We start from the raw sequence: 24,354 nt of genomic DNA, 5'->3' as shown, positions 1-24,354 counted from the left end.
CTGTGCGTCCCCTACTGGGGATTGAGCCCACAACCTGGGCATGAGCCCCGACTGGGAATTGAACCAGTGACCTCTTAGTGCATGTGAAGATGCTCAACCAACTGAGCCACACCAGCTGGGCCATATGTTTTCATTTTCTTAGACTTTCTCTAGGAGTGGAACTGCTGGGTCATATGGCTCTATATTTACTCATTTAAGGAACTGCCAGGCTTTGTCCAAAGAGGCTGTACCATTTGATATTCCTAATATCAGTGTATGAGAGTTCCAATTTTTCCACATCCTTGTCAGCACTTGTTATTATCTTTCTTTTTTTATCTTACCCATCCTAGTGGCTGTGAAGTTATATTTCATTGTAGTTTTCATTTGCATTTCCTTAATAGCTAATAATGTTGAACATTTTTTCCTGTGCTTATTGGCGGTAAGATTTATGTCAGAATCAGAATAAAAGTCTTGAGCAGAGCAGAGACCTATATAGAATTTGCATTTAAAAGTCCAGACTCAAGGTAAGGACTGAGAGCAGACCTAGTTATCTGGAAAATAGACAGTATTGAAGTGGGTTATATTACTGTACAAGGGCATAGCTAAGAACTAGAAAATTTAAAATTGATGACGGAATCAGTGGAGCAGGGATCAGAAGTCAAGGAGTTTCCAAAATTAAACTTGTAAGCATAGCTTACACTCATCAGCTCAAGACCAAGATAAGCCAGAGACTTGAGTCCATGGTGATGAATAAAAGTTGGTGTTCTCTAGGTCCATTCCCCTACTTGAGGGCAAAAAGTACTGCAGAGCTGAGGCAGGACAAGTATCCCTGTCTGGTTCCAGGCCCTGACAAAGCAAGAAGAGGAAACCCAAGAGAGGTGCATATTGAGGAGGCAAAATAAAATTTCACTGTGTTCAAGTGTGCCTGTTTTCAAATTTATTTTTATAGAAACTATAATAAAAAATATTATCATCACAAAACCAAGCTTCATAGAGTCAAGAGTCGTTTCGTTCACGAAGTAGAGCTTCGAGATGAGAGAATTAAACTACTTGAAAATGACATTGGAATACTGCGGCAAAAATTAGAAAAGGTGAGAGAGAAAAAGGTGACGAGCTCACTGATGGTGCTGGTGGTCAGTCATGGAAAACCCCCTCATTTAAAAAAATTTATTTGTGGCCTCTTCATAGCCCATGTTTTCATGTCTTTTCTTGCACCTTCTTTCAATAACTGTTTAAGCTCTGCCAAAAAGGAATTTAAGACTCATAGTGATGTTCAAACTGGACACTGAAAATAGTCTGCACTGTCTGCTTATAATTGTGTCTTGCCTTCAAGTGAAAATATATTTTCTTAAACACCTGTTAGCAAAGAGTGCCGAAACACCTTCAGTAACTCATTCCTTCCTAATTTCTATAAGCCCTCATTTGCCTCAAACTCCTGTTAGTTTTAAATGGCTGTGAAACTAGGTCATCCCTATTCCTTTCTCAACCCTTAATTAGTGCCCACAAGCTTATTTCTAAATACCTATGGTTTTCTTATGTTTGCCTTATTGCCATTATGACTTGCTGGTGTGTGGGTAGGGAGGACATGGGGCAGGTGGATAGAATCCAAGGCAGAATGGTCTTGAGATCATTAAACTACATAAATTCAAAATGGAGAGCAATGGACTCTGCCAGTAATGTTTTCCCTTCATTTTCCTCATCTGTGAAGTGGGGGAAATATATCCCTCCCTCACCAGGATTAAAATATGAAATGCCTAAAGTGGTACCTGGCACATACAAATTTTGTAGCCTTCTTTTTGGTGTAAAATCTCTTGGGCTCATGTTAACCAGTGGGTGCACAGTTCGCAAGAGAACTTATTACTAGAATTGGAAATCACCCAGAGAAGACCCACAGTGGTACAAACCTGGTGGTCCAGAGTTTACTTATTTTAGGGCCCATGGACCAGAGCCCTGAGCATTAAAAAGCTGGGCTCACTTTCTAAGCACCGAATGTCCAGAAAATAATGTCACCTTTTTGGGCTTAATTTTTCAGCCTTCTCTATATACAGTGAACCAGTTGAGTCCTCTGACTGTTGTGACCATCCAAACCAGATGTCCCCAAATATTTTACCCTATTATTGGAGCAAGTGTCCTGATTTTTTTGGTTCAAAGAAGTATGGTATTTCCAAAGGACAGGGTGTCAATAGCCTGCCCCACTCAATTTCCTCACTAATCCAGTTGTGGCTGCATAGAGTATTATTTTGGGATGGCTCCTTCTATTCTCAATCCTAACCATAAATGTATTATTTAAATAATATCAGGGGAGACTACTGTTAGACATTGAAGGGTTCTGGATGAAAGACTAAAATCTGGTTTTGTTTCAGAACCTAATATAATCTCCTTCTTTATAACTCTCTGATGGACAGTTTTTTCCTTTTCTTTCTTTTTTTTTTGAGATATAATTGACATATAACATTATATTCGTTTCAGGTATACAACATAATGATTCTGTATTTGTATATATTACAAAATGATCCCCACAATAAGTCTAGCTACCATCCAGCACCATACATCATTATGCATTTTTTGTGATAAGAACTTTTTAAAATGTACTCTTAGCAACTTTGAAATATAAAATGTAATATTGTTGACTATAGTCACCATGCCAGACATTGCATCTCCATGGCTTATTTATTTATAACTGGAACTTTGTGCCTTTTGACTCCCTTCACCCATTTTGCCCACTTCCCCTCTTGTCTCTGGCAACCACCAATTTGTTCTCTGTATCTATGAGTCTGTCTGTTTGTTTTTTTATTTAAGATTCCACATATACGGACAGTCTTTTCTGAATGTTCTATATTAGTGTATTATTTTAAAGAAAGAAAGAAACCCCACTTAACTCTGTGATTCACCCCTCTGCCAGAGCTCATTCTTCTCCCACCCCCACTTCCTCCACCCTTGGCAGGTGAGGAACACACATGAAAAGGTGAAAGCTCTTGCCTGCTACTATTTTGTTGTTGTTAATCCTCACCAAGGATATTTTTCCATTGATTTTTAGAGAGAGTGGAAGGGAGGGGGAGAGACACAGAGAGAGAAACATTGATGTGTCATCAATTGGTTGCCTCTTGCACGCACCCTGGCCACGGCCGGGATGGAGCCTGCAACCGACCGAGGTATGTGCCTAACCGGAATTGAACCTGGGCTGACACTCTATCCACTGAGCCAAACTGGCGAGGGCCTTGCTACTATTGACAGTAACTGGTGAAGTGAGAAGGGAACTTTTACACTTTTGAGCTGCTAAAGTCTTCAACAACAGATATTTACTAATATCTACTGACTCACTATAAGAATGTTAGTGCTTTTTTCACAAAAAATACTCCTTTTTCGTTTTAACTACTTCACTGCTATTGTTTTCAGGGGAAATCATTGGTAGAAAATGAAGCATGGTGCCCAGCTAGAGATCATTTCAGCATCCTCACTGCAGGAATCCTATTAGTGCCTGGCTCACATGCTTGACTTGCCAACCCAACTGAGATCCTGATACTGGTTGCCAAGTCAGGTGGCTGAATTCCCATCTTCCTCTCTTTGCCTTAAAAATACTATAACTACAAAGCAAGAGGAAATCCAATATGGGGAAATTTTTTTTTCAATCTGGAGCTTCAAAGAATTCAATTGTATTTGTCTGTGATTTGATATTAATGTAGTTAGAATATAGTTGAGATCTTTGGGACCTTATTAGAAGTTGAGTGCTCAGATAATCCCAAAGAATGAGTAAATATCCAAACAAAATACATGACATAAGTACCCAAAATATATGGAACAATCTAGCTGACAATGTCAGCAAAAAGGTGAAAACAGCCTAGACCACAAGAGAGAAAAAGTAAATAAGGGAAATTTGCTATCGGAGTTATAACCAGGCTGATATTCTTAAACTGATCATTTTTCCTCCTGGGTAATGAGGGGACTTTTGCTTTTACTCATAGGAGAAGGCATTCCAGGACCAGGTCACTGCCCAAAATGATAACCTGCTCCTAGAAAATAGGAAGCTTCTGGAGCAGCTCATGGAGCAAGAAAAATTGATCCATGACAACAAAGGCACGATAGCGTCTGTTCAGCACAGGTGGGTGTGGTCCTGCCACAGTTGCCAGTGAATCCAAAGGAGATGTTTCTCCCTCAACAGAGAGATGCTTCCTGAGACTGTCCTTTGAGCTTATGTCCTATCTCATCACTGTTGCTCTGCTGTCTGCTGTTTTCAGCAGTTCATACAATGGGCAGAAGTTGTGAAACCACAGAGAAAAATATGATGGAGAAGGTGGGCTGGCCATTCAGGTAGGCTCATTCATGATGGCATTGCCTCCTTGAGGACCCACTATGCTCATTCTGGCTTATCACTTTGTGTGTGTTGACACTCATTTTTATCATTTGATACCTATGGAATCAAGGTAGACCAAGAGAGAAACGGGCTCACACTAGTAACATAAATTCATGAAACTCACAGGCTACCAATGTATTAATTTGTGAGGAGACTATTCTCAGCAGATAAGAATTCACAGATCAGCTAGCTCAAACATTCTCTCCTCTATAGGAAACTTTAATTACCATCAAAAGTTTCCTCAGAGCACAGAGTCAGAGCAAAGAGTGTGGGTTGATCTTAACAGACAGTATCACCAATAATACCTATAATAATTAACACTTTGAGCATTTGCTATATGCTAGGCACTGTTTTAAGCTATCTCTAAATATATTTATTTTGTCTTCATACCAATCCCAGGAGGGAGACACTATTATAACCTATTTTATGGGTGAGAAGCTGAGGTCCAAATTGGTTAGGGTACTCACCCAGTTTAGTCAGTGTCATGGCAGCATGATACCAGAACTCACGGCACTGAAGCCTGAGGAGAAATCTGCCAAGCAAACTAGAACTTTCCTTTCCACTGATTATGGATACATGCTGCTCCAGGCAGGCATGGAGAAGTTCTGATTATCTTTTACTATCTATTTACCCCCTTTTATATATTCCACATAATTTATTGCCCTTCTCAAACTATGCCATTGCTTCTGACCGTCTCAACACAATTGACTCTTTAAAATGCAACTCAGCTCACTGAAGTTCCTCTTGCTATGTCTCCCTATTAATAATGTCCGTGTCTTGCCCTCCTGAAGACACACTTGGTCACCTGGACTGGACTTATGTTTTCCTTAGAGCAGTGGTTCTCAAACTTCCTAATGCCGCGACCCTTTAATACAGTTCCTTATGTTGTGGTGACCCCCAACCATAAAATTATTTTCGTTGCTACTTCATAACTGTAATTTTGCTACTGTTATGAATCGTCATGTAAATATCTGATACGCAGGATGTATTTTCATTGTTACAAATTGAACATAATTAAAGCATAGTGATTAATCACAAAAACAATATGTAATTATATATGTGTTTTCCGATGGTCTTAGGCGACCCCTGTGAAAGGGTCGTTCGACCCCCAAAGGGATTGCGACCCACAGGTTGAGAACCGCTGCCTTAGAGTAAGCTTCTCTACAGGAGTTTTCGTCATTTTACAGATGAGGAAACTGAGACTCATATTTAGTAATTTGCCCTGGTTGCACAGCTAGTAAGTGGCAAAACTCAAACATAAACCTCTGATTAAAACGATTGCACTCTCATGTGTCCTGTATAAACTGCAGCCCTGCAGAGTGGGCCTGGCAAAGCAGTGAGGACCTCGGGCTTTACAAGTTTGAAAGTTCTGGGTTGGCATCCCAGCTCTATGACTTTCTAGTTTTAATCTTCTTACACAAATTACTGTCCCCTCTCTGAGCTCAGTTTCATCACCTGTAAAATAGGCTTCATAACAATATCTTGTGAGGTTGTTGTGATTATATGAGATAATTAGAGGCCCAGTGCACAAATTTGTGCACCAGTGGGGTCCCTCGGCCTGGTCTGCAGAATCGGGCTGAAACTGGCTCTCCAACATCCCCCGAGGGGTCCCGGATTGCGAGAGGGCGCAGGCCAGGCCGAGGGACCCCAGAGGTGCACATTGGGGCCGGGAAGTGACACGGGAGGGTTCCAGTGAGTGTCCGGCCGGTCTTGCTCATTCCTGATCGGCTGGACCCCAGCAGCAAGCTAACCTACCAGTCGGAGCATCTGCCCCCTGGTAGTCAGTGCACGTCATAGCGAGCAGTTGAGCTGCCTTAGCATATCATTAGCATATTATGCTTTGATTGGTTGAATGGATGACTGGCCGACCAGACACTTAGCATATTAGGCTTTTATTATATAGGATACATGAAAAGTTTGGAGTGCTTTCTATGTGGATAGGTTCCAGTGCCTAAGTACATGGTAAGTGCTCAGTAAATGGTTGCTGCTGCTGCTACTAATGTATGGGATGACTGCATGAGATCAAACCAGATTCAGGCTGTGTAGTTACTGTATCTGAAGGGATGCAGAGTCTCTTCTTTCAGTTCCACTCCTAAATGGGATCATATCCTTCCTGATGTGACTAGAACACAGGGCTAGAACTATGCCTTTCATTCTCTTGCACATAGTATGTCCCTGTAGGTATTGAATGACTATGTACAGGCCAGAAGCTTATTAATTTTCACTTGGTATGCTAAAGTTGGTTCTAAAATCTGAACAGTGGGCAAAGACCCAGAGCTAGTGGGAAGTGGGACATAGTTTTTAATAATAATGTAGAAATTTTTAGTCATGCCTCTGATTTATCCCATTCTTAGAGTACTTTTCCTGGATAAAGAAAATAAGCAATTACAGGAAAACAGTCTCCAGCTCACAGAGCAGGTTGGCCTCTTAGAACGCATTATAAGAAGCGTCCAGATTTGCAGAGGAGAGGTAAGATATGAGCTTCCTGGTGGATGTTTAATATGAAGTTTAGGTTGTTACGGTTGCTCTGTTCTCTCTTCCCTTCATCTTCTCTATATAGTTGTCGCCTGAACTTGGCTTCATGGTGGACTGTGGTAGAGAGGCTCATTGCCTGCACACCAGGGCAGCAGCCCCTGAGTCTGTTCTTGGCCAGCTTTGCTCTTTATTGGATCAGCTTTTACTAAACACTCTCCTTCTGTGTGGTCCCCGGGCAAGTTGTGCACACCTCATAACTCCTTCCTTAACATACTCTATTGTCATTGCCTTTTTACTTCTTCTCCAGCTCATCAACTCAGCGATGAGATCCTGGATCAAAGATTGTATCTTATCTGTAATTGTATCTATGCACAGGTGCTCCGTAAATATTTGAGAATGAATTAATGTTAAATGTCTTCACATGTATGCCTCATTCTCGACAACCCTGTTTGTCATGTAAAGTTCCAGTCCAATCCGAGAGAGGAGCAAATCTGAGGTTCAGAGAGGTAAAGTGAAGCTAGTCTGGTCTGGCAAGAAGTCAAACCTAAGGAAAACATCTGAGTCAGAAAAAAGCAATTATGTTACAAAAATCCAAGCAGACAGGTAGTATAGGTTCAGACAAGGTCCAGTGTCTGGTTGGTGAGCGAGTCAGCAAGAGGAATTTCAATGAGCTGAGTTGCATTTTAAATCCAGGACAGAGACTTGCTTGCTTTCTTCCCTGGCTTGTATCTTAGGTTATATGTTTCTTCCCAGGGTACTTATGATATTATTCCTAATCATGAAAACTTTAAGATCTATTCTCTTAACAACTTTCAAATATACAGTATTGTTAACTATAGTCATCATGTTGTACATTACATCCCAGAATTTATCTTGTAACTGCAAGTGTGTACCTTTTGACCATCTTTACCTAATTCCCCCACCCCCTACCTCTAGCAACCACAGAGCTTATCTCTGTTGCTGTGAGTTTGTCCATGAGATTTCACATACAAGTGAGATCATATGGTATTTGTTTTTCTCTGACTTATTCCACTTAGCATAATGTCCTTAAAGTCTACCCATGGTATCACAAATGGCAGGATTTCCTTCTTTTTTATGGCTGGATAGTATTCCACATTGTGTGTGTGCTTAACAATTTCTTTATTAATTCATCCACAATGGATACTTGGTGGCTTCCATGTCTTGGCTATTGTAAATAATGCTGCACTTAACATGGAGTGCAGATGTGTCTTCAGGGTAGTGATTTTGATTCCTTTGGATAAATACCCAGAGTGGAATTGCTGGGTCATATAGTTCTATTTTTAATTTTTTAAAATATTTTTTTATTGATTTTAGAGAGGAAGGGAGAGGGAGAGATAGAAACATTGGTGAGAGAAAATCATTGATAGGCTGCCTTCTGCACACCTCACACTGGGGATCAAGCCCATAACATGGGCAGTGCCCTTGACCGGAATCGAACTTGGGACCCTTCAGTCTGCAGGCTGATGCTCTATCCACTGAGCCAAACAAGCTAGGGCTATTTTTAATTTTTTGAGGAACCTCCAAACTGTTTTCCATAGTAGCTACCCCAGTTTATATTCCTACAAATAGTGCACGAGGGTTCCTTTTTCTCCACATCCTCATCAGCATTTACCACCTCTTGTCTAACAGGTGTGAGGCGAGGAGATTACATTTTTAACAAAAAAATCTATAATAATAAAAGCATAGTATGCTAATTAGACCAGACATCCTTCCGGACGACCTTCTGAATGAAGCCAGGGCTGCAGCCACAGATTGAGGCAGCTGCCGCAGCTGCAAGGGAGGGAGGGGTAGAAAGAAGGAGGGGTCCAGGCAGCCGCTGTGGCTGGGAAGGCCTACTCTTGTACGAATTTTGTGCATTGAGCCTCTAGTATATATACAAAGCATAGTTCTAGGATCATAGTGCCAATGGTTTATCATTACAAATTTTAAATTAATGCTTTCTTGTCTTTTAGGAAACAATACTGACTGGCATCTCTGAATATGACCCATTGAATAAAATCTTGCCCCTACCAAACTCCAGGTTAGTAAAGTCAAGACAATCATCTGTATGACTGAGAGTCATGGCTGACTAACCAGTTGTGAGTTGCTGGCTTGAGAAAGCATCGCATTTAGGGGTAACTTCCTCTATATGGTATTTAAACCTTCCAGTTCCTTCTCTCCTCACCACCGCTTCACCCCCACACCTAATAGAATCCTGACTCACGGTAGAAGATAATCCATAAACATAAATTAAAGGTAATTTTATTTGGCTGTCTTTGTGTTTGGCAATTGTCAAAACTGAAATCCTATTGAAGCCTTATCCCTGTTACCCCAAAATGCTGTCAAGAGACCCCATGCACCTAAAGTTCTCATAGGTGGCCTTTCTTAGTTTTTCTGTAACAGGTTTGGTAGAGTCAGTTGGAAGTCTTTAAGAAACTAAAGAACACAAGTCAGAAGAAGCAGTGGCAAACCCCAAGTCCCTCGAGTCTTTTCTGTTCACAGAATTCTGAAGGTGGATACATACATACACTGTGGCTTCTCTGAAAAAAGATATATCACATCTATGAACAAGTCCAAAAGTCAGAACTATAAAATCACTGATGTCTAAAACTAGACTAATCAAAGCTGCTCACTTAAAGCTTGGACATGAAGGTGGAACATGACATGGAGAAGTTATAATAGATTTCCTGCTGGACATCAACCAGGAATCTTCAAAATTGCTGATAAATTCATTAAACCAGTTCTAAATATGGATTTTTCAAGTTCATTTGATATTGATCAATATAGTGACTTAAGCTGGTGCTTTAATTAGGTTTCTATTCAGCAGAACACATACATGGCTAATTCAGCATTCTTTTCTATTTTCATGGGTATTTCCTTACTTTTTAAAGTTAAAAACAATGTAATCACATTAAAACAAGTATTTTAAAAAGAAGAAAAAAACCCTTTTATAATCCCACATTCTTAACACTACTATTTTCATTTTGGAGTTATTCCCTTCTGGTTCTTATTCATGTATCTTAATGGTTATTATATTATATTTTCATAGTCTTATTTTTAATTTAATATACCATAAAACATTCTCCCATATTTAAATACTTTACAATTATTCTTTCAATAGCCAGGATATTCTATCATGTTCATGGTCTGTAAATTTTCTTGTTATTTGACATCCAAGTTGTCATCTACTTTTTCACTATTTAAAGATTATGCTGCAGTGAAAGTCTTTGTGAAGTTAGCTCCTTTCTTCTCTTAAGTTAATCCAGAAAATAAATTTACAAGGTTGGCATGATTGGGTTAAAGGATATAAATGTTATATAGTTTTGGTACAACACTTAATCTTCATTGCTTTTTTTAAAAAAAGATTGTATCAATATACTGTTTCTACAGTCAACCTCTTTAAGCCTCAATTTTATTAATTTTTTTTATTGATTTCAGAGAGGAAGGGAGAGAGGGAGACAGAAACATCAATGATGAGAGAATCATTGACCAGCTGCCTCCTCCTGCACGCCCCCCCAACTGGGGACCAAGCCCACAACCCAAGCATGTGCTCTGACCGGTAATTGAACCAGTGACCTCCTGGTTCCAAAGTTGACGCTCAACCTTTGAGCCACACTGCCAGGCAAGCTTCAATTTCTTGATGCATAAAATGGAACAATAGTAGTTCCTATCTCATAGGGTTGTGAGGACCAAATGAAATGAAGTGTGTATTTTGCACTGAATAATTGCTTAATAAGTACTAGAGATCATTTATGTTTACTTGCAGTTTGAGTGTACTAGTTTTTCTATAGTCTCATCAACATTGGATATTCTCAATTAAAATTTTTATTCTAAAATACTTGGTATAGCCCAGCCAGTGTGGCTCAGAGGTTGAGCATTGACCTATGAACCAGTAGGTCATGGTTTGAATCCCGGTCAGGGCATATGCCCAGGTTTGGGGCTCGAATCCTTGTGTGGGGTGTGCAGGAGGCAGCTGATCAATAATTCTCTCTCATCACTGATTTTTTTTCTCTCTCCCTCTCCCTCCCTCTCTGAAATCAATAAAAATATATTAAAAATACTTAGTATAAAACTATACTGAAGGCCGAACCGGTTTGGCTCAGTGGATAGAGCGTCAGCCTGCGGACTCAAGGGTCCCAGGTTCGATTCCGGTCAAGGGCATGTGCCTTGGTTGCGGGCACATCCCCAGTGGGGGGCGTGCAGGAGGCAGCTGGTCGATGTTTCTCTCTCATCGATGTTTCTAACTCTCTATCCCTCTCTCTTCTTTTCTGTGGAAAATCAATAAAATATATTTTTAAAAAAACTATCCTGAAGGGTGATTTAAAGATTATACTGCTGTGAAAGTCTACTATTCAATAGTAGACACTAGGCACACCTGTGAAGACAGAAAAGGAGAGCCTCTGCTTTCATAGTTAATATGCTCTTAGGTTGGAAGGTGTGCTTGTGTGGCAGGGGGTGAGGTGGAGAAACTGACCATATAATTTTGGATGGTTAAGTGGCATGAAGAAAATAAATCACTGCTGTATTTGTATAAGTGACTGAAGACTACTTTAGATTGGATGCAACGTTCCCATCTAAGTGACATCTGAGTGAGACGTAAACTACAAGGCGCACTCCCCGCCCCCATTAGGATCTAGAAAAGTATTAAAGACAGTTAACAGCTAGTACCAGGTCCTTAAGAGAGGACAATAGTTCCCCTTACCCGAGGTGGATACATTCCAAAACCCCCAGTGGATGCCTGAAACCATGAATGGTACTGAACTCTGTATGGTACTGCAACCCAGGCATGTGCCCTTGACCAGAGTCGAACCTGGGACCCCCCCAGTCCACAGGCCAACGTCCTATCCACTGAGCCAATCCAGGCAGGGCTCATTTACTATTTTTAAGTTATGATTCACACTGTATATACTACCTGCCCATTAGTCACTTAATAGGTGTCTTGGTTATCAGATCAACTGTCAAACTGTAGTTGATAGCAAACAACTGAAAGGAGGAAGGTGAAAACTCAAGATAAGCGGGGGAATGACTGTATCCACCCCATGACTTTGAGGAACAGAAAGGCCAGAGTATAGCAACTGTGGACAAACAATACAAAATGAGGCCCAGTCGGTGGCAGCCAGATAATCTAATGTAGGCCTTCCTACGTGAGGAATTGGATTTTATTCTAAATACGGGAAGCCAGGAGTGATTTAGCAGACTTATTTTGAAAGCTCTAGCTACTCTGCTGAGAACGAATTGGAAGTGACAAAAATGGAAGCTGTGGCAGAACTGGGAACAAACATTCTAGTTCACTGCCTTCGAGGAAGGGGCGTGTTTGCTGAGCACACCTTGCTTGCCTGGCTGCTCTGAGTGCTGAGGCTGAACAGAGTTCCTGCCTTCCTGGGGCCGACAGAGAAGTGGGCAGGGGCAAGAAGCAGCACGTGTGATGGTGCCGATATCTCAGCGGCAAGGGCCAAGGACCCGGGAGACTGCCTCGTCCAACGCCCTAGCCTGAGCGAGAATAATCTGTAGCCATGTGTGTGGGATGCCCACCGACTTGGAGCAAAAAAAGGCCCAGGCATTCCTCCTCTTCCTTCCTCCTCCATTTGCACCCGTGTCCCCCTCTTCCCCCACCCCGTTCCTCATCCCCGGCTCCGGGGAGAGTCAAGTGAACAAGTCTCATGGTCAGGACCGAAAGAACCCGCCGCCACCGAAGCATCACCCAGTTTCCCAGAGGAAACCCGAGAGTCCTCCGCGGCGGGGGCGGGGCGGGGCTCCAGGGGGCGGGGCCCAGTCTCCAGCGGCTCTTCCCGCGCTTGCGCGGGATACCCAACCGGCGGAGCTGGGATGAGATTCGCCGGAAGCCCAAGCTTCTGCTTCCGGGTCAGAGCCATGGCGGTGGCAAATTCAAGCCCTGTCAACCCCGTGGTGTTCTTTGATGTCAGCATTGGCGGCCAGGTGAGGTCCAGGGAGCCACCAGCCCTTCGCCGAAAGGAAACTGCACCGGGCCAGGCAGGCAGAACCCACCCGCCTGGGGATAGCGGGCTCGGGAAGCCAGAAAGTGAATTTGTGCCAGAACCTACCGAATTGCGGGGCGTGGTGAGAGGAATAGGATGAGTCTTGCCCTTCCCAGCGCCCCGCGTGTGGTAGGGCTGGGAGGAACGAAAGGATAGGCTGAGGAGGCGGAGAGATCAGGTACCTGCGGGAGGGAGGGGTCGGCCCTTCGTGGTCCCTGCTCCGCGAGGCCTTCTGACCGTCTCCCGCCGGTTGCAGGAAGTTGGCCGAATGAAGATCGAGCTCTTTGCAGACGTTGTGCCTAAGACAGCCGAGAACTTTAGGTGAGGATGAACTCCAGCTCTGCCTGAGAAACCGAACCAGAACGCGGCCTGCGGAGTGGATCTGACTCCTCTGTGTTGACTGTCCCATGTCAGTTTATGTTGTTAATCTGTGTGGCCGGGGGGCTGCACGTCTGGCTGGCCGATGGGTGGGCTTGCTGGCGACCGTGTCGGTGCTCTCCCCCCGGAGGGGAGGGGCGCTCGCAGCTGTGATGTCATGGTGACCGAGCCCTTCACTCTTTTTCCCTTTCAGGCAGTTCTGCACTGGGGAATTCAGGTCAGTCTCAGACGTGGTTGCCTTATCTGTTTGCTCCTGAGGGGTGTCCTGGGGCTGCAGTGAGGGTATTGGGGAACCGAAGGCCTTGCATGATTGCTGGTGACTGACTGAAGGTAATCCCCCGCGGGTCTATCTTCAGTTCAGTTGCCTTCCTCTCTCTGGTCCCTGCCATCTTTAGGAGACTCCCTTTGGTTCACATGTGTGGCAAACTGGAAAGGCCCATGGGTACCTGACATCATTCCCAATCTTTCTTTTTGGTTATAGAAAAGATGGGGTTCCTATAGGATACAAAGGAAGCACTTTCCACAGGTAAGGCCCATGGCAAACATCCTGGGGGCTTTTAGAATTACTTCCTTGGGGGATTGGTCTCTAGAGGAAAATAAAACCGTAGGAAAGTTCTTAGATATTGAGAAGGAATGTTTTTGTGAGCTCAAGGATTGATTGATTTAAATTACAATGACCAAGTCAATGTTTCTCTTTCTCTTTTCTTTTTTTAAGTCAATGTTTTTCTGAACCTGAGTCTTAGCTCAGAATCTTTTGTTCTCTGTTTCAGAGTCATAAAGGATTTCATGATTCAGGGTGGAGATTTTGTTAATGTAAGTACTGTTCTTTCCTAACAAGGGCTTGTAAAGTTGTTTTGTGTTTTTGTTTGTTTGGTTAGTTGGTTATTGCTAGGTCTACTGTTTTTACTACAGGAACTCAGTCTTAAGGCTTGAGAACAACAGCCAGGCTTGATGGGGGGGTGGGAACAGGGGAATGGGGATGGGAATGGGAATGCCCTTGAATGTTGCTGGCTATACTACTCACTGTACCATTAGATGACAGACACCAGCACTTTGATCAGCCTTTTAGAGCCAGAAACTGAACTTTCCCAGCATACCTGTAGAGGATGCAGGACAGATCCAAATTACTTAATTACATGAAACTTAGCTAGGAATCAGATGCAATTTATTTTAACTAAATAGTAATAAGTCCTGCCCAGCTGGCGTAACTCAGTTTTGAGCTTCAACCTATGAACCAGATCACGGTTCGATGTCAGGGCACATGCCCGGGTTTTGGGCTCCATCCCTAATGTGGGGCATGCAGGGGGCAGCTGATTGGTGATTCTCTCTCATCATTGACGTTTCTACCTCTCTCTCCCTCTCCCTTCTCTGAAATCAATAAAAATACATTTTAGCCGAAACCGGTTTGGCTCAGTGGATAGAGCATTGGCCTGCGGACTGAGGGGTCCCAGGTTCGATTCCGGTCAAGGGCATGTGCCTGGGTTGCAGGCACATCCCCAGTGGGAGATGTGCAGGAGGCTGCTGATCGATGTTTCTCTCTCATCAATGTTTCTAACTCTCTATCTCTCTCCCTTCCTCTCTGTAAAAAATCATCAATAAAATATATTTTAAAAAAATAAAAATACATTTTAAAAAAATAGTAGTAAGTTCCTTTCCAACGAGCTAAGTGCTTATGTCCCATTTTCCCTTCCACTTCTGCCATCGCAGTGCCTGGAAAACTGAGTTTTTAATCAGAAGTTGATTAGTGGACAAGGAGTCAGCAAGAGAGGTAGATAATTCTGGAGGGATGTTTCCTCTAATCACTGGGAGAGCCCAATGGAATAGTCCTCTATTAAGCATGACTTTCTTTTGAAATTGTGTGTGTATTCCCAATATTAAGTCTTCTGCCCTCCCCCTGACCTTAGAGGTTGCTATATAAACCACATTTTTTCTTTTTCTTTAAAAAATGTTTTTATTCATTTTAGAGAGAGAGAGAAATATTGATGTGAGATAGAACCATCAATCAGCTGCCTTCTGCACCCCCCACTGGAGCCCGTAACTAGGTACATGCCCTGACCAGGAATCCAACCAGCAGTCTTTTGGTTCATGGGTTGACGCTCAACCAACTGAGCCACATCAGCCAGGGGCATTTTTTCTTTCTTAAACCTACTTTTGTCCAAACCCACCCACTTCTATACAGGGTCTTTCTTATTAGTATCATTTAAGTAGCCATGTTGCTGTTTTCTTGGAACTGGGAGACATTCTATCTCTTTCACGTGTATACTTATTTATTGACTTAGGAGTTTTTAAAGATCTCTCTCTTTCCTATCTAGGGAAGGTTACAAAGTGGCAGATTTTAGGGAAAATCAGGCTTTCAGATATGTTTTGTTTCATCTGTATGATGTTGTAAAAGTGGTAAATTTCACCAAAAAATTCTGGAGTTTTGTTTTCTCTCTAAATAATGGAAAATGCACTAGGCTTCTGTTTCTCATGCAGTGACAATTGGTTGGAATTAAATAACTGCTCCTTTTAGGCAAGGTGTGTCCTTGCCATTTCACCATAGTCCCTACCATCTGCTTCCCTTACTATGTAACCTGCTCCATAGGCAATTAAGTTTGCAACCCTTTACCACTACTGATGGTAGTAGGACTCAGAGTGGCCATGTGCTTTTTTTTGTTAGCTGGTAAGAAGTGCTGTGAAGCTATTCTGCCTTTCTCCTTTCTTACCATAGGCTCCTATATTGCCATATTGGCCTAGTAGGGACAGGACCAACTTTTTACTGATCATTGCTAGGCACATCCAATCACTTGCTGATAGCCCCAGGATTAGACAATAATTGATCAGCCAGAAGGCTGAGTATCAGAAGCAATTGCTCAGAGCCACCCTTAGATAATTAAAAATACAATGAGCAAGAGGCAAAAGAAGCAGGATTTAAGACATTCTAAAGTTAAACCAAGAATATTTGTTTATTTTAGTCATACTTGTTTTTCTTTCTGGTTGTAAAAGAAAAGTGCAAAAAATAAAATGTCATCTCTCAAAGTATAAACTCTTGTCATTTTAGTTTACAGTTGCCAGTCTTTGCAAATGTATGTGTGTCAAATGTAATTTTTAACAGACTTACATCATATATGTTTTAATATTTTGTACTTTTTGTCTGAATTTTCTTTTGTCGTAAAGTCTTCTTCCAAAACATTTTTTTTTTATGGCTACCTAATAGTCCATAATGAATAGACAGTGAATTTATTTGGTCAGTTCACTATCGTTAAAGATTTAAGTTGCTTTCTGTTGTTTGTTCTGAAAATCAATTTTGTCATTTTCCCTACTCTGGCTTCTGGAGAGCAATAGATAGTTTGATTACAGAGAGTGATGTGGTAACTGATATGTCCCCTGGGTTTATTGGCAAATTAGAGTCCTCCCCTAGACCAATCAACTTTGGCCAGGGGGGTAGTATCACATTGTACACTCTAGACTTCTAAGAACCCACCCACCCACATATTTTGGGGAGAGGGTAACAGTCAGTTAGGTGGGAATTTCTATATGCTGCAGGCATGGGAGTCTCTCGGAATGGCAAGGATTATATATGAGGTCACTATGGTTCCCTACTTTGCCACAGTCTTAACCTATCTTTCTAGAGGCCCAGCTGTGACCTCTTTTACCCAATCTGTGAGAAGGCCTGACCAGTTTGTGGGCTGCACGTGCCTTGAAAGGGGCTTGCTTTGATTGCAGGATAGGATCAAAGAGGTGTGGCTCCCAAAGTGGCCTAGTGGACTTTAAGGAAGTCCACTAGGATCTAGGTGCAGCAGCTGTCTTTTTCCAGCCTCTGGGGGGCCCAGCACTTACAAGTTACTAACACTTCCCTTCTGTTTGCTCAGGGAGATGGTACTGGAGTTGCCAGTATTTACCGGGGGCCATTTGCAGATGAAAATTTTAAACTTAGACACTCAGCTCCAGGCCTGCTTTCCATGGTAAGTGAGGTCCTATCAAGATTTTGGGTTAGATGTATAGCCAGCTGGTTTCTGGGCCCCTCTTGAGGCTCAGTGCTGCGTCTTTAAATGGAAGCAAATGCTTTTCTTTTCTTGCTCAACCCAGGATTCACCTCTGTCATGCTTACATTTTTCATCAGTCTGATTTTGTTGGGCTGGGAAGTGAAACTGAACTCTGCTGTGTTTCCTTTGTTTTTTAAAAAATGTTTTTATTGATTTCCTAAAAGAGAGAGAGGGCGGGAGAGAGAGAGAGAGAGAGAAACATTGATGGGAGAGAAACATCCATCAGCTGCCTCCTGTATGACTCCCAACGGGGATCAAGCCTATAACCTGGGCATGTGCCCTGACCAGGAATCGAACTGGCATCCTCTTGGTGCATGGGTTGATGCTCAACCAACTGAGCCACAAGGCCTTTTGTTTTGAGTCAAAACATGTGGCTGGGCATTTAGCCTTGCTGCTCAGAATGCATCCAGTCGTGCTTTCAAGATCCAATGTTCATTCGTTCATTGCTTGGCTTGCAAAGACTCTCAGTGCCATTCACTCACACTGCCTACTGGCTGATCACTCCCTTCCATTCACTTACCTCTCCTTGCTCGCCACTCCTACTCCTTTGTCCTTGCATTCCCTCCCTACATATAACACTCACACATGTCACTCTGCTTTCACAGTCCCCCTGCCCACTTCACTTGAAACCCCTCATGTACCCTACCCCTGCTCACTCTCCTTCATGCTCATTCACCCTTCACTCCTCCTTTTCCCTTACCCCTCCCACCTTGCTTCTCTCTCACTCTCCTGCCTTCTCCCTCCTCCCTGCTCATCACCCATTTCCCTCTCAGTGTCCCAACTGTTAATCCCCTAGACCAGTGGTCAGCAAACTGTGGCCCCTTGAGTGTGGCTCTTCCAAAAATACCACGTGCGGGCACGCACGTACAGTGCAATTGAAACTTCATGGCCACACTCAAGGGGCCAAAGAGCCGCATGTGGCTCGCGAGCCGCAGTTTGCCAACCACTGCCCTAGACCCAATATTTACATGCACATTCTCTGTCCTGCTTGCCTGCTCTACCACTCATCTACTCAGGCATTCATCAAGTAAAGATTTGTCGATATCCACTCTGTTCCAGGCGTCATGGTAAGGCATAAGATCTGATCCCTGCCTTTGTGTCACTTAATATCTAATGGCTTCATATGTGCAAAATGATAAGTCTAGTATAGTGTAATCCATGCCATCACTGTATTAAGGTAAGGGCACCTTACTGCATGTAAAAATCCCGTGAGAGCCCCAAGGAATGAGCATAATTGCTGCAGTGGGTTGGGCAAGGCTGTTTCACAGAAGAGGGGACATTTGAGTTCTTGAAAGAGTTCTATACCAGATGACATGAGACATAGTCAAGGGACAGCAAGTGAGGAAGATGCTGAAAACAGGATGCGAATGATGGACACATTGGCCAGTAGAGACGACTGCAGAGGCAGGTTATCTGGCTCTTGATGGGCTTCAAGTGGCAGGATAAGATAAGGTGTGTGGATTTTCTTTCATTGGTTATGGAGAGCCATACACACTTTTGAGGAGGGTTGATCAACTTTGTGTTTTAGAACAAAAACCCTAGCTGCATTGTGATGGCAGGTGGGAATGGAGAGGCTGGGGCAGAGAACCAGTCAGGAGGCTGAGGGAGACTAGCACAGCAGACAATATACAAGCTCCCTTTTAGGAAAGCCAGGCTGGGCAAGTGCAGGTAAGGAGTGGAGAAGTGGCTTGGATCTTCCCTAGGATTAGAACCCCCCTAAGTGCATGCCACTATGTTAGCATCTATGGAAGAGTCAGGAAAATGGAAGGAGGTCTTGGTCTATGCACCTTTGAGGCTTACATTGGTTGAGTTGTGCTGCCACATACATTTTTTAAAAAATCTTCACCCAAGAATATATTCATTGGTTTTGAGAGAGAGAAACATTGATGTGAGAGAGAAACATCCATCGGTTGCCTCCCCCTATGTGCCCGACTGCAACCTGGGTATGTGTCTGAGATCTTTCCGTGTGCAGAAGGATGCTCCAACTAAGCCACACTGGCCAGGGCCCGCCACATACCTTGTAGCGTAATTGTTTTTGCTTCTATTTTCCACTAAATCATGAGTTTCTCAAGGGCAGAGACTGGGTCTTGTTGATCTTTAAGCCTTATGCCTGATACAGAAAGGTGTTGAGCAGATTTTAATGAGTGGAAGATAATCAGAATAACCACTAATGTTTATTGAGCACTTACTCAACAAGCATCTTAATTGCATTAATTTATTTTAATCTTCTCAACATCTCAAGATAGGTACAAATGAGGAAACTGAGGCACAGAGATTATGTGACTAAACTAAGTCACAGTGAGGGGTAGAGCTAGGTCATTTGACTCCAGGGTTCAGACAGAGCTAATTCTCTGAGCCAATTAGTTATACTGCTTTGAAGAATGAATAAAGAAATGGCTACAGGCAGAGAGTGTCCCCTGAGCTATAAAAACATGTTATATTACTGTTTGCCTGTCTTCTTGCTAATAAATGTTTAGACATAGAGCAGCGAAATTGATTGGATGGATGGATGGATGGTAGATAAATAGATAGAATGAAAGAATGAATTCAGACCCCTGGGAAGCCTATCCCTCATCCCTCTGACTGGCTCAGACAGTGCCTTATTTTCATATGAGATGTTTCTGAATACACAAACAAAAAAACTAAAGTAACTTCATCTTACATGGGGACTTTCTAAAGTCTAGTTATCTATCTAATAATGTGCAGTTTTTGCACAGTAGTAGTTTTTTTTGTGGTGTTTTTTTTTTTAATTGATTCCAGAGAGGAAGGGAGAGGGAGATAGAAACATCAATGATGAGAGAGAATAATTGATTGGCTGCCTCCTGAATGCACCATACTGGGATCGAGCCCAAAACCTGGGTAGAAATCGAACCATGACCTCCTGGTTCATAGGTCAAAGCTCAACCACTGAGCCATGCTGGCTGGGCACTAGTAGTTTTATGAGACCTATGCTTTTAATAGTACTAGTACTTTCAGTTTTCCATTTTCTATTCATTTTTTTTCTGAAATAAGGGAAGTATGTGATAATATATTCATAGTTACCCAGACATTGTTGTAAGACAGTGCTGCTGAAACTTAACTTGGGTTTGCTGGTATACAAGTCTGAATTTAGCATATTAAAGGCAGTTTAGGGGGATCAATATATAATAAACAAAAATACACTTCATATGACAGTCAAATGTCTCTTTACAATATGTTACCTATACCAATAAAAGGGTAATATGCTAATCATTCCAGACATCCTTTCTGACAAAGCTGGGGCTGGAAGGAAGCCAGCCTGGGTCCCGGGTGCCTGCCGGTGGCCGGAGGAGGGAAGCCTGGGTCCCGGGTGCTAGAGGGAAGCTGATGTCCGCAGCCGGTGGAAGGAAGGCCTACTCTTGCATGAATTTTTGTGCATTGGGCCTCTAGTCTATGTATATAAAAAGCCAGCGACCAGAACGTCTTAATGGCCATAACGACCAGTTGCTATGACGCCCACTGTGGCCAGCAAACCCTCCCAATTGGGGTGGGGCTGGCAGGCTAACTTCCTGCAGCCCCTCCCCCTGCCGGCCCTGCCCTCAATGGACCCCCACCACCCCAGTCGGCCCAGAGCCCCTCCCCCCAGCCAGCTCTGCCCCAAACAGCCCCCCCACTCCAATCAGGGGCAGGGCTGGCCGGCCAACCACCTATGGCCCCTTCCCCAGGCCGCTAGCCACCAATTGCCCCCCCCACCCCATTCAGGGATGGGGCTGGCCAGCCCACTGCCCATAGCCCCTCCCTGCAGCTGGCCCCACCCCCGATCAGCCCCCACCACACTGATTGGCCCGCAGCCCCTCCCCCCAGCCAGCCCCACCCCGATTGGCCCCTCCCACACCAATCGGGGGTGGGTCCAGCCAGCCACCACTCACAGCCCCTCCCCACAGTTGGCCCCATCCCCAATTGGCCCCCTCCACCCCAATTGGGGGCGGGCCAGCTAGCCAACTTCCTGCCGTCTCCTCCCCACAGGCCTGGCCCCAATCTGATTGGGGCTGGGCAGGCCGGGCCCCACCCATGCACGAATTTGTGCACTGGGCCTCTAGTCTATAATAATAAAAGCATAACATGCTAATTAGACCGGACAGCCAAACGACCTTCCAGACATCATTCCAGACGGAGCCGCGGGGGCCGAGGCAGAGGCAGTTAGGGGCAATCAGGCAGGCAGGCCAGCGGTTAGGAGCTAGCAGTCTTGGATTGCAAGAGGGTACATGCCGGGCTGAGGGACCCCATCCCACCCCCGTGCACAAATTTTGTGCATCAGGCCTCTAGTCCGATATAATAAAGAGCTAATATGCTAATTAGACCTGACAGCGGAACCATCTTTTGGAAAACCAGTGGGCGAGGCTGCAAGGCAGCCAGGACTGTGAGGGCCAAGCCCTTGCATGAATTTCGTGCATCGGGCCTCTAGTTAAATATAATGATGTAAAAACATTTGAAAGGAGGGAAATTGGAGAGATATGGCTAGAGAGGTTCAGATTCTTTATTTTAAAAAACACTTTTCCTCAAAATTCAATAATATAGGATTTGGGATGTACCAGTAAAAAGCAAATGTCTTTTTTTCTAGCATAGCAACTTAGTGCACTTTCTTAAAATTTTTAAATTACCATTTTTATAGAAAAACCATTCAGACAAAACAGTTTATGGCATAGACAATAGAACTCTTCTCACCTAGTTACTAATTTATAACTATAATTCAGTTATAACTAGTATTGGACTAAATAGAGCAAGTCAGGTCCCATAAACACTTGTTCCCATTATAAAAATTCATGCTCTAGGGGAAATGTACATTTATTCACGGATCTAGTTCCTTGAGGGCAGAGATGTGTAGCCTCCTCATTTTTATATCCTAGCGCAGACCCTGGCTCATAAATGCTCAGTCAGTTTTGCTGAAAGAAAGTGTGGAGCAATCAGAGCCACAGGCTCTTTGGGGAATCTTGCCCTTCAGCTAGCATGGCAAGGAAAACTCACTGCAAGTATGTTTGGTTTCCATCAGGCAAATAGTGGTCCCAGTACAAATGGCTGCCAGTTCTTCATCACCTGCTCTAAGTGTGATTGGCTGGATGGGAAGCACGTAGTGTTTGGTGAGTCCTACTCCTGTTCTATGGTCCTGGCCCATTCACTCAAAGTGGGACTTCCAAAAGAGCCAGTCCCCGCATTCATACCCAGAGGTCTTGACTTGTTTAACTGCTCTGTGCAGTAGTAGGGAAAGTGGAAGTGGAAGTAGGAGGTGGGGAGGATGTGTAAGGACAAAGGGGCCATCTGGTAAAGTGCATAGCCACTTGGGTGATATGTATGTCTAAGGGGAAAACCCCCGGATGGTAGTATTTAAGAAATACCACACAGGCAGCATGGTGCAGTGGAGCTTTGCAATTGCTCAGATCTAGGTTTGAGCCCTAATTCTGCTGCTTACTATCTGTGACCTTGGATAAGTCATTTCACCTCCATGGAATCTCAATTTCCTGAAATTGGTATGGGGATCAAGTGGTGTGAGAAGGGGCATGGGAAGCTGGAAAATGCTATGCAAATGAGAATAGTAAAATCCAGTTCATACTCTTCCTACAGGAAAAATCATTGATGGACTTCTAGTGATGAGAAAGATTGAGGTAAGTCCAGTTTTGATTTCCTCTTCCTCAGCCATTCTGATCTGGTACTACCTGACTAGTGTCGAGAGCTAGAGAATCCTGAGCGGCTTCAGTTTGTTAGGCCCAGTCTTCATCCATTACCTCTATTACATGGACTTCCTCAAGGGAAGGGAGGAGAGACCACATGCCTCCCAAGTGCTTTTGGCCTATAATTAGCCTCCTGATTGCACACTGAGATTTGGGCTGTGGTGGCCCCTTCACCTACTTGATAAAATCCTACTCGGCACTGCATTCAAGATCCCTCCTGACCTCATCCCTGCCTCTCTCTTCACAGCCCTTCTGCCACTGCCACCTCCATGTTCCAGTCACATTAGGCTGCTTGAGCTTTCCTCTAAATGTGCCAAACACCCCTGCCTCCTTTTCCTTCTTGCCCCTGAGCCGTTGCTCATGCTGTTTTCCTTTACCTGGAATGCTCTTCTCCTTTCTTCTCCTCTTCCCATTTATCCTTCTTGGTCCAGCTCAAATAATCCCCTATTCTGTGAATCCTTCCCTGACCTCTTTAAGCAACATTCAATTGCTTCCTCTGCCCTGTATATACTTTCTTATAACTTATTACATATGGTAGACTTGATATATTTTAAATGTATGTTTTATTTTTTATCTGTATTATATGCTTAACCTATCTGTTAGGACATGGACTGTTGTCAGATCAGTCTCTGAGCCCTCAGCCCTTAGCACAGGGGCTGGCAGACCTCAGTAAATGTTTGGTGAGTGTCTGAGTATCTGAATCTCCACTGTGCTTTCTGTCTTAGAATGTTCCCACAGGCCCCAACAATAAGCCCAAGTTGCCTGTGGTGATCTCACAGTGTGGAGAGATGTAATCCAGAGCAAGACGGAATCAGGTAAGTGTGGAGTCACCAGGTTTGGAGTCACCACAGAGAAGGCAGCTTGGTCTAGCAGAGAGAACCTTAGACTTGAAGACATGGGATTGAGCCCATTTCCTCTCTGGGTGACTTAGCAAAAGTCACTTCCCTTCTCTGAGCCTGTTTCCTCATCTGTCAAATGGAGATAATTCCTCTCTCCTATGGTCACTGTAAGGACAACAAAGAAAGGGTTATTAGAGCAATTTACTTTTCTACCACTTTGTAGTTTACAAAGTATCAAACTAAAAGCTATAAGGCAGTTTCTGATAGCGTTCTCAGACTGTAGTCCTACTAGGAAGATCTGGCACCAGCTCTGGGTGATTCCCTGCTGGGTCAGCCTAAGTGGCCAGGAGATAGACCTGTCATCCTTCTCATCAGAACTGATGGGCAATTCCAGGTCCTGACTTTGTATTTGCCAGCTTCACAGGTAAACATGACACATTTCTCAACCTCAACTCCTACCCATTCTTGCCACTGCCGGCTCTGTGCTGGCATCATGCTGGGCATGCAGAGAGGTGCAAAGAATTGAAAGATGCCTCTACCTTTCAGGAGCTTACAGGGAATAAGACACATTCTAAGAGGTGATCACTAGTAATGTGAGTGACATTGCTAAGTGTCATAAGAATTCAA

General features: G+C 43.6%; 2 protein-coding genes across 10 annotated transcripts in view; both read left to right on the top strand.

Moving 5' to 3' along the window:
- CCDC30 (coiled-coil domain containing 30) overlaps positions 1–9,640 on the top strand; it is a 77,492-nt gene extending 67,852 nt beyond the window's left edge. For both annotated transcript variants that reach the window (XM_036348949.1, XM_036348950.1), the window contains 4 exons: positions 929–1,070; positions 3,942–4,078; positions 6,685–6,799; positions 8,779–9,640. In XM_036348949.1, coding sequence (XP_036204842.1) covers positions 929–1,070; positions 3,942–4,078; positions 6,685–6,799; positions 8,779–8,877 — 493 coding nt within the window. In that variant the 3' untranslated portion in view covers positions 8,878–9,640. The remainder of the gene's footprint in view (positions 1–928; positions 1,071–3,941; positions 4,079–6,684; positions 6,800–8,778) is intronic.
- Positions 9,641–12,620: 2,980 nt separating this feature from the next.
- The window catches only part of PPIH (peptidylprolyl isomerase H), a 23,557-nt gene continuing 11,823 nt past the window's right edge, over positions 12,621–24,354 (top strand). For 4 of the 8 annotated variants that reach the window (XM_036352459.1, XM_036352458.1, XM_036352456.1 and 1 more), the window contains exons 1-9: positions 12,621–12,742; positions 13,058–13,122; positions 13,373–13,396; positions 13,661–13,705; positions 13,950–13,992; positions 17,031–17,123; positions 22,213–22,300; positions 22,782–22,822; positions 23,614–23,703. In XM_036352459.1, the coding sequence (XP_036208352.1) occupies positions 12,632–12,742; positions 13,058–13,122; positions 13,373–13,396; positions 13,661–13,705; positions 13,950–13,992; positions 17,031–17,123; positions 22,213–22,300; positions 22,782–22,822; positions 23,614–23,682 (579 nt within the window). In that variant the 5' untranslated portion in view covers positions 12,621–12,631 and the 3' untranslated portion in view covers positions 23,683–23,703. The remainder of the gene's footprint in view (positions 12,743–13,057; positions 13,123–13,372; positions 13,397–13,660; positions 13,706–13,949; positions 13,993–17,030; positions 17,124–22,212; positions 22,301–22,781; positions 22,823–23,613; positions 23,704–24,354) is intronic. The other 4 variants (XM_036352460.1, XM_036352462.1, XM_036352463.1 and 1 more) reach the window with 4 other exon arrangements.

This window comes from Myotis myotis, unplaced genomic scaffold (genome assembly GCF_014108235.1).
Source record: "Myotis myotis isolate mMyoMyo1 unplaced genomic scaffold, mMyoMyo1.p scaffold_m19_p_2, whole genome shotgun sequence".
In the NCBI taxonomy this organism is placed as follows: domain Eukaryota; kingdom Metazoa; phylum Chordata; class Mammalia; order Chiroptera; family Vespertilionidae; genus Myotis; species Myotis myotis.
This window is presented reverse-complemented; position numbering and strand designations above follow the sequence as displayed.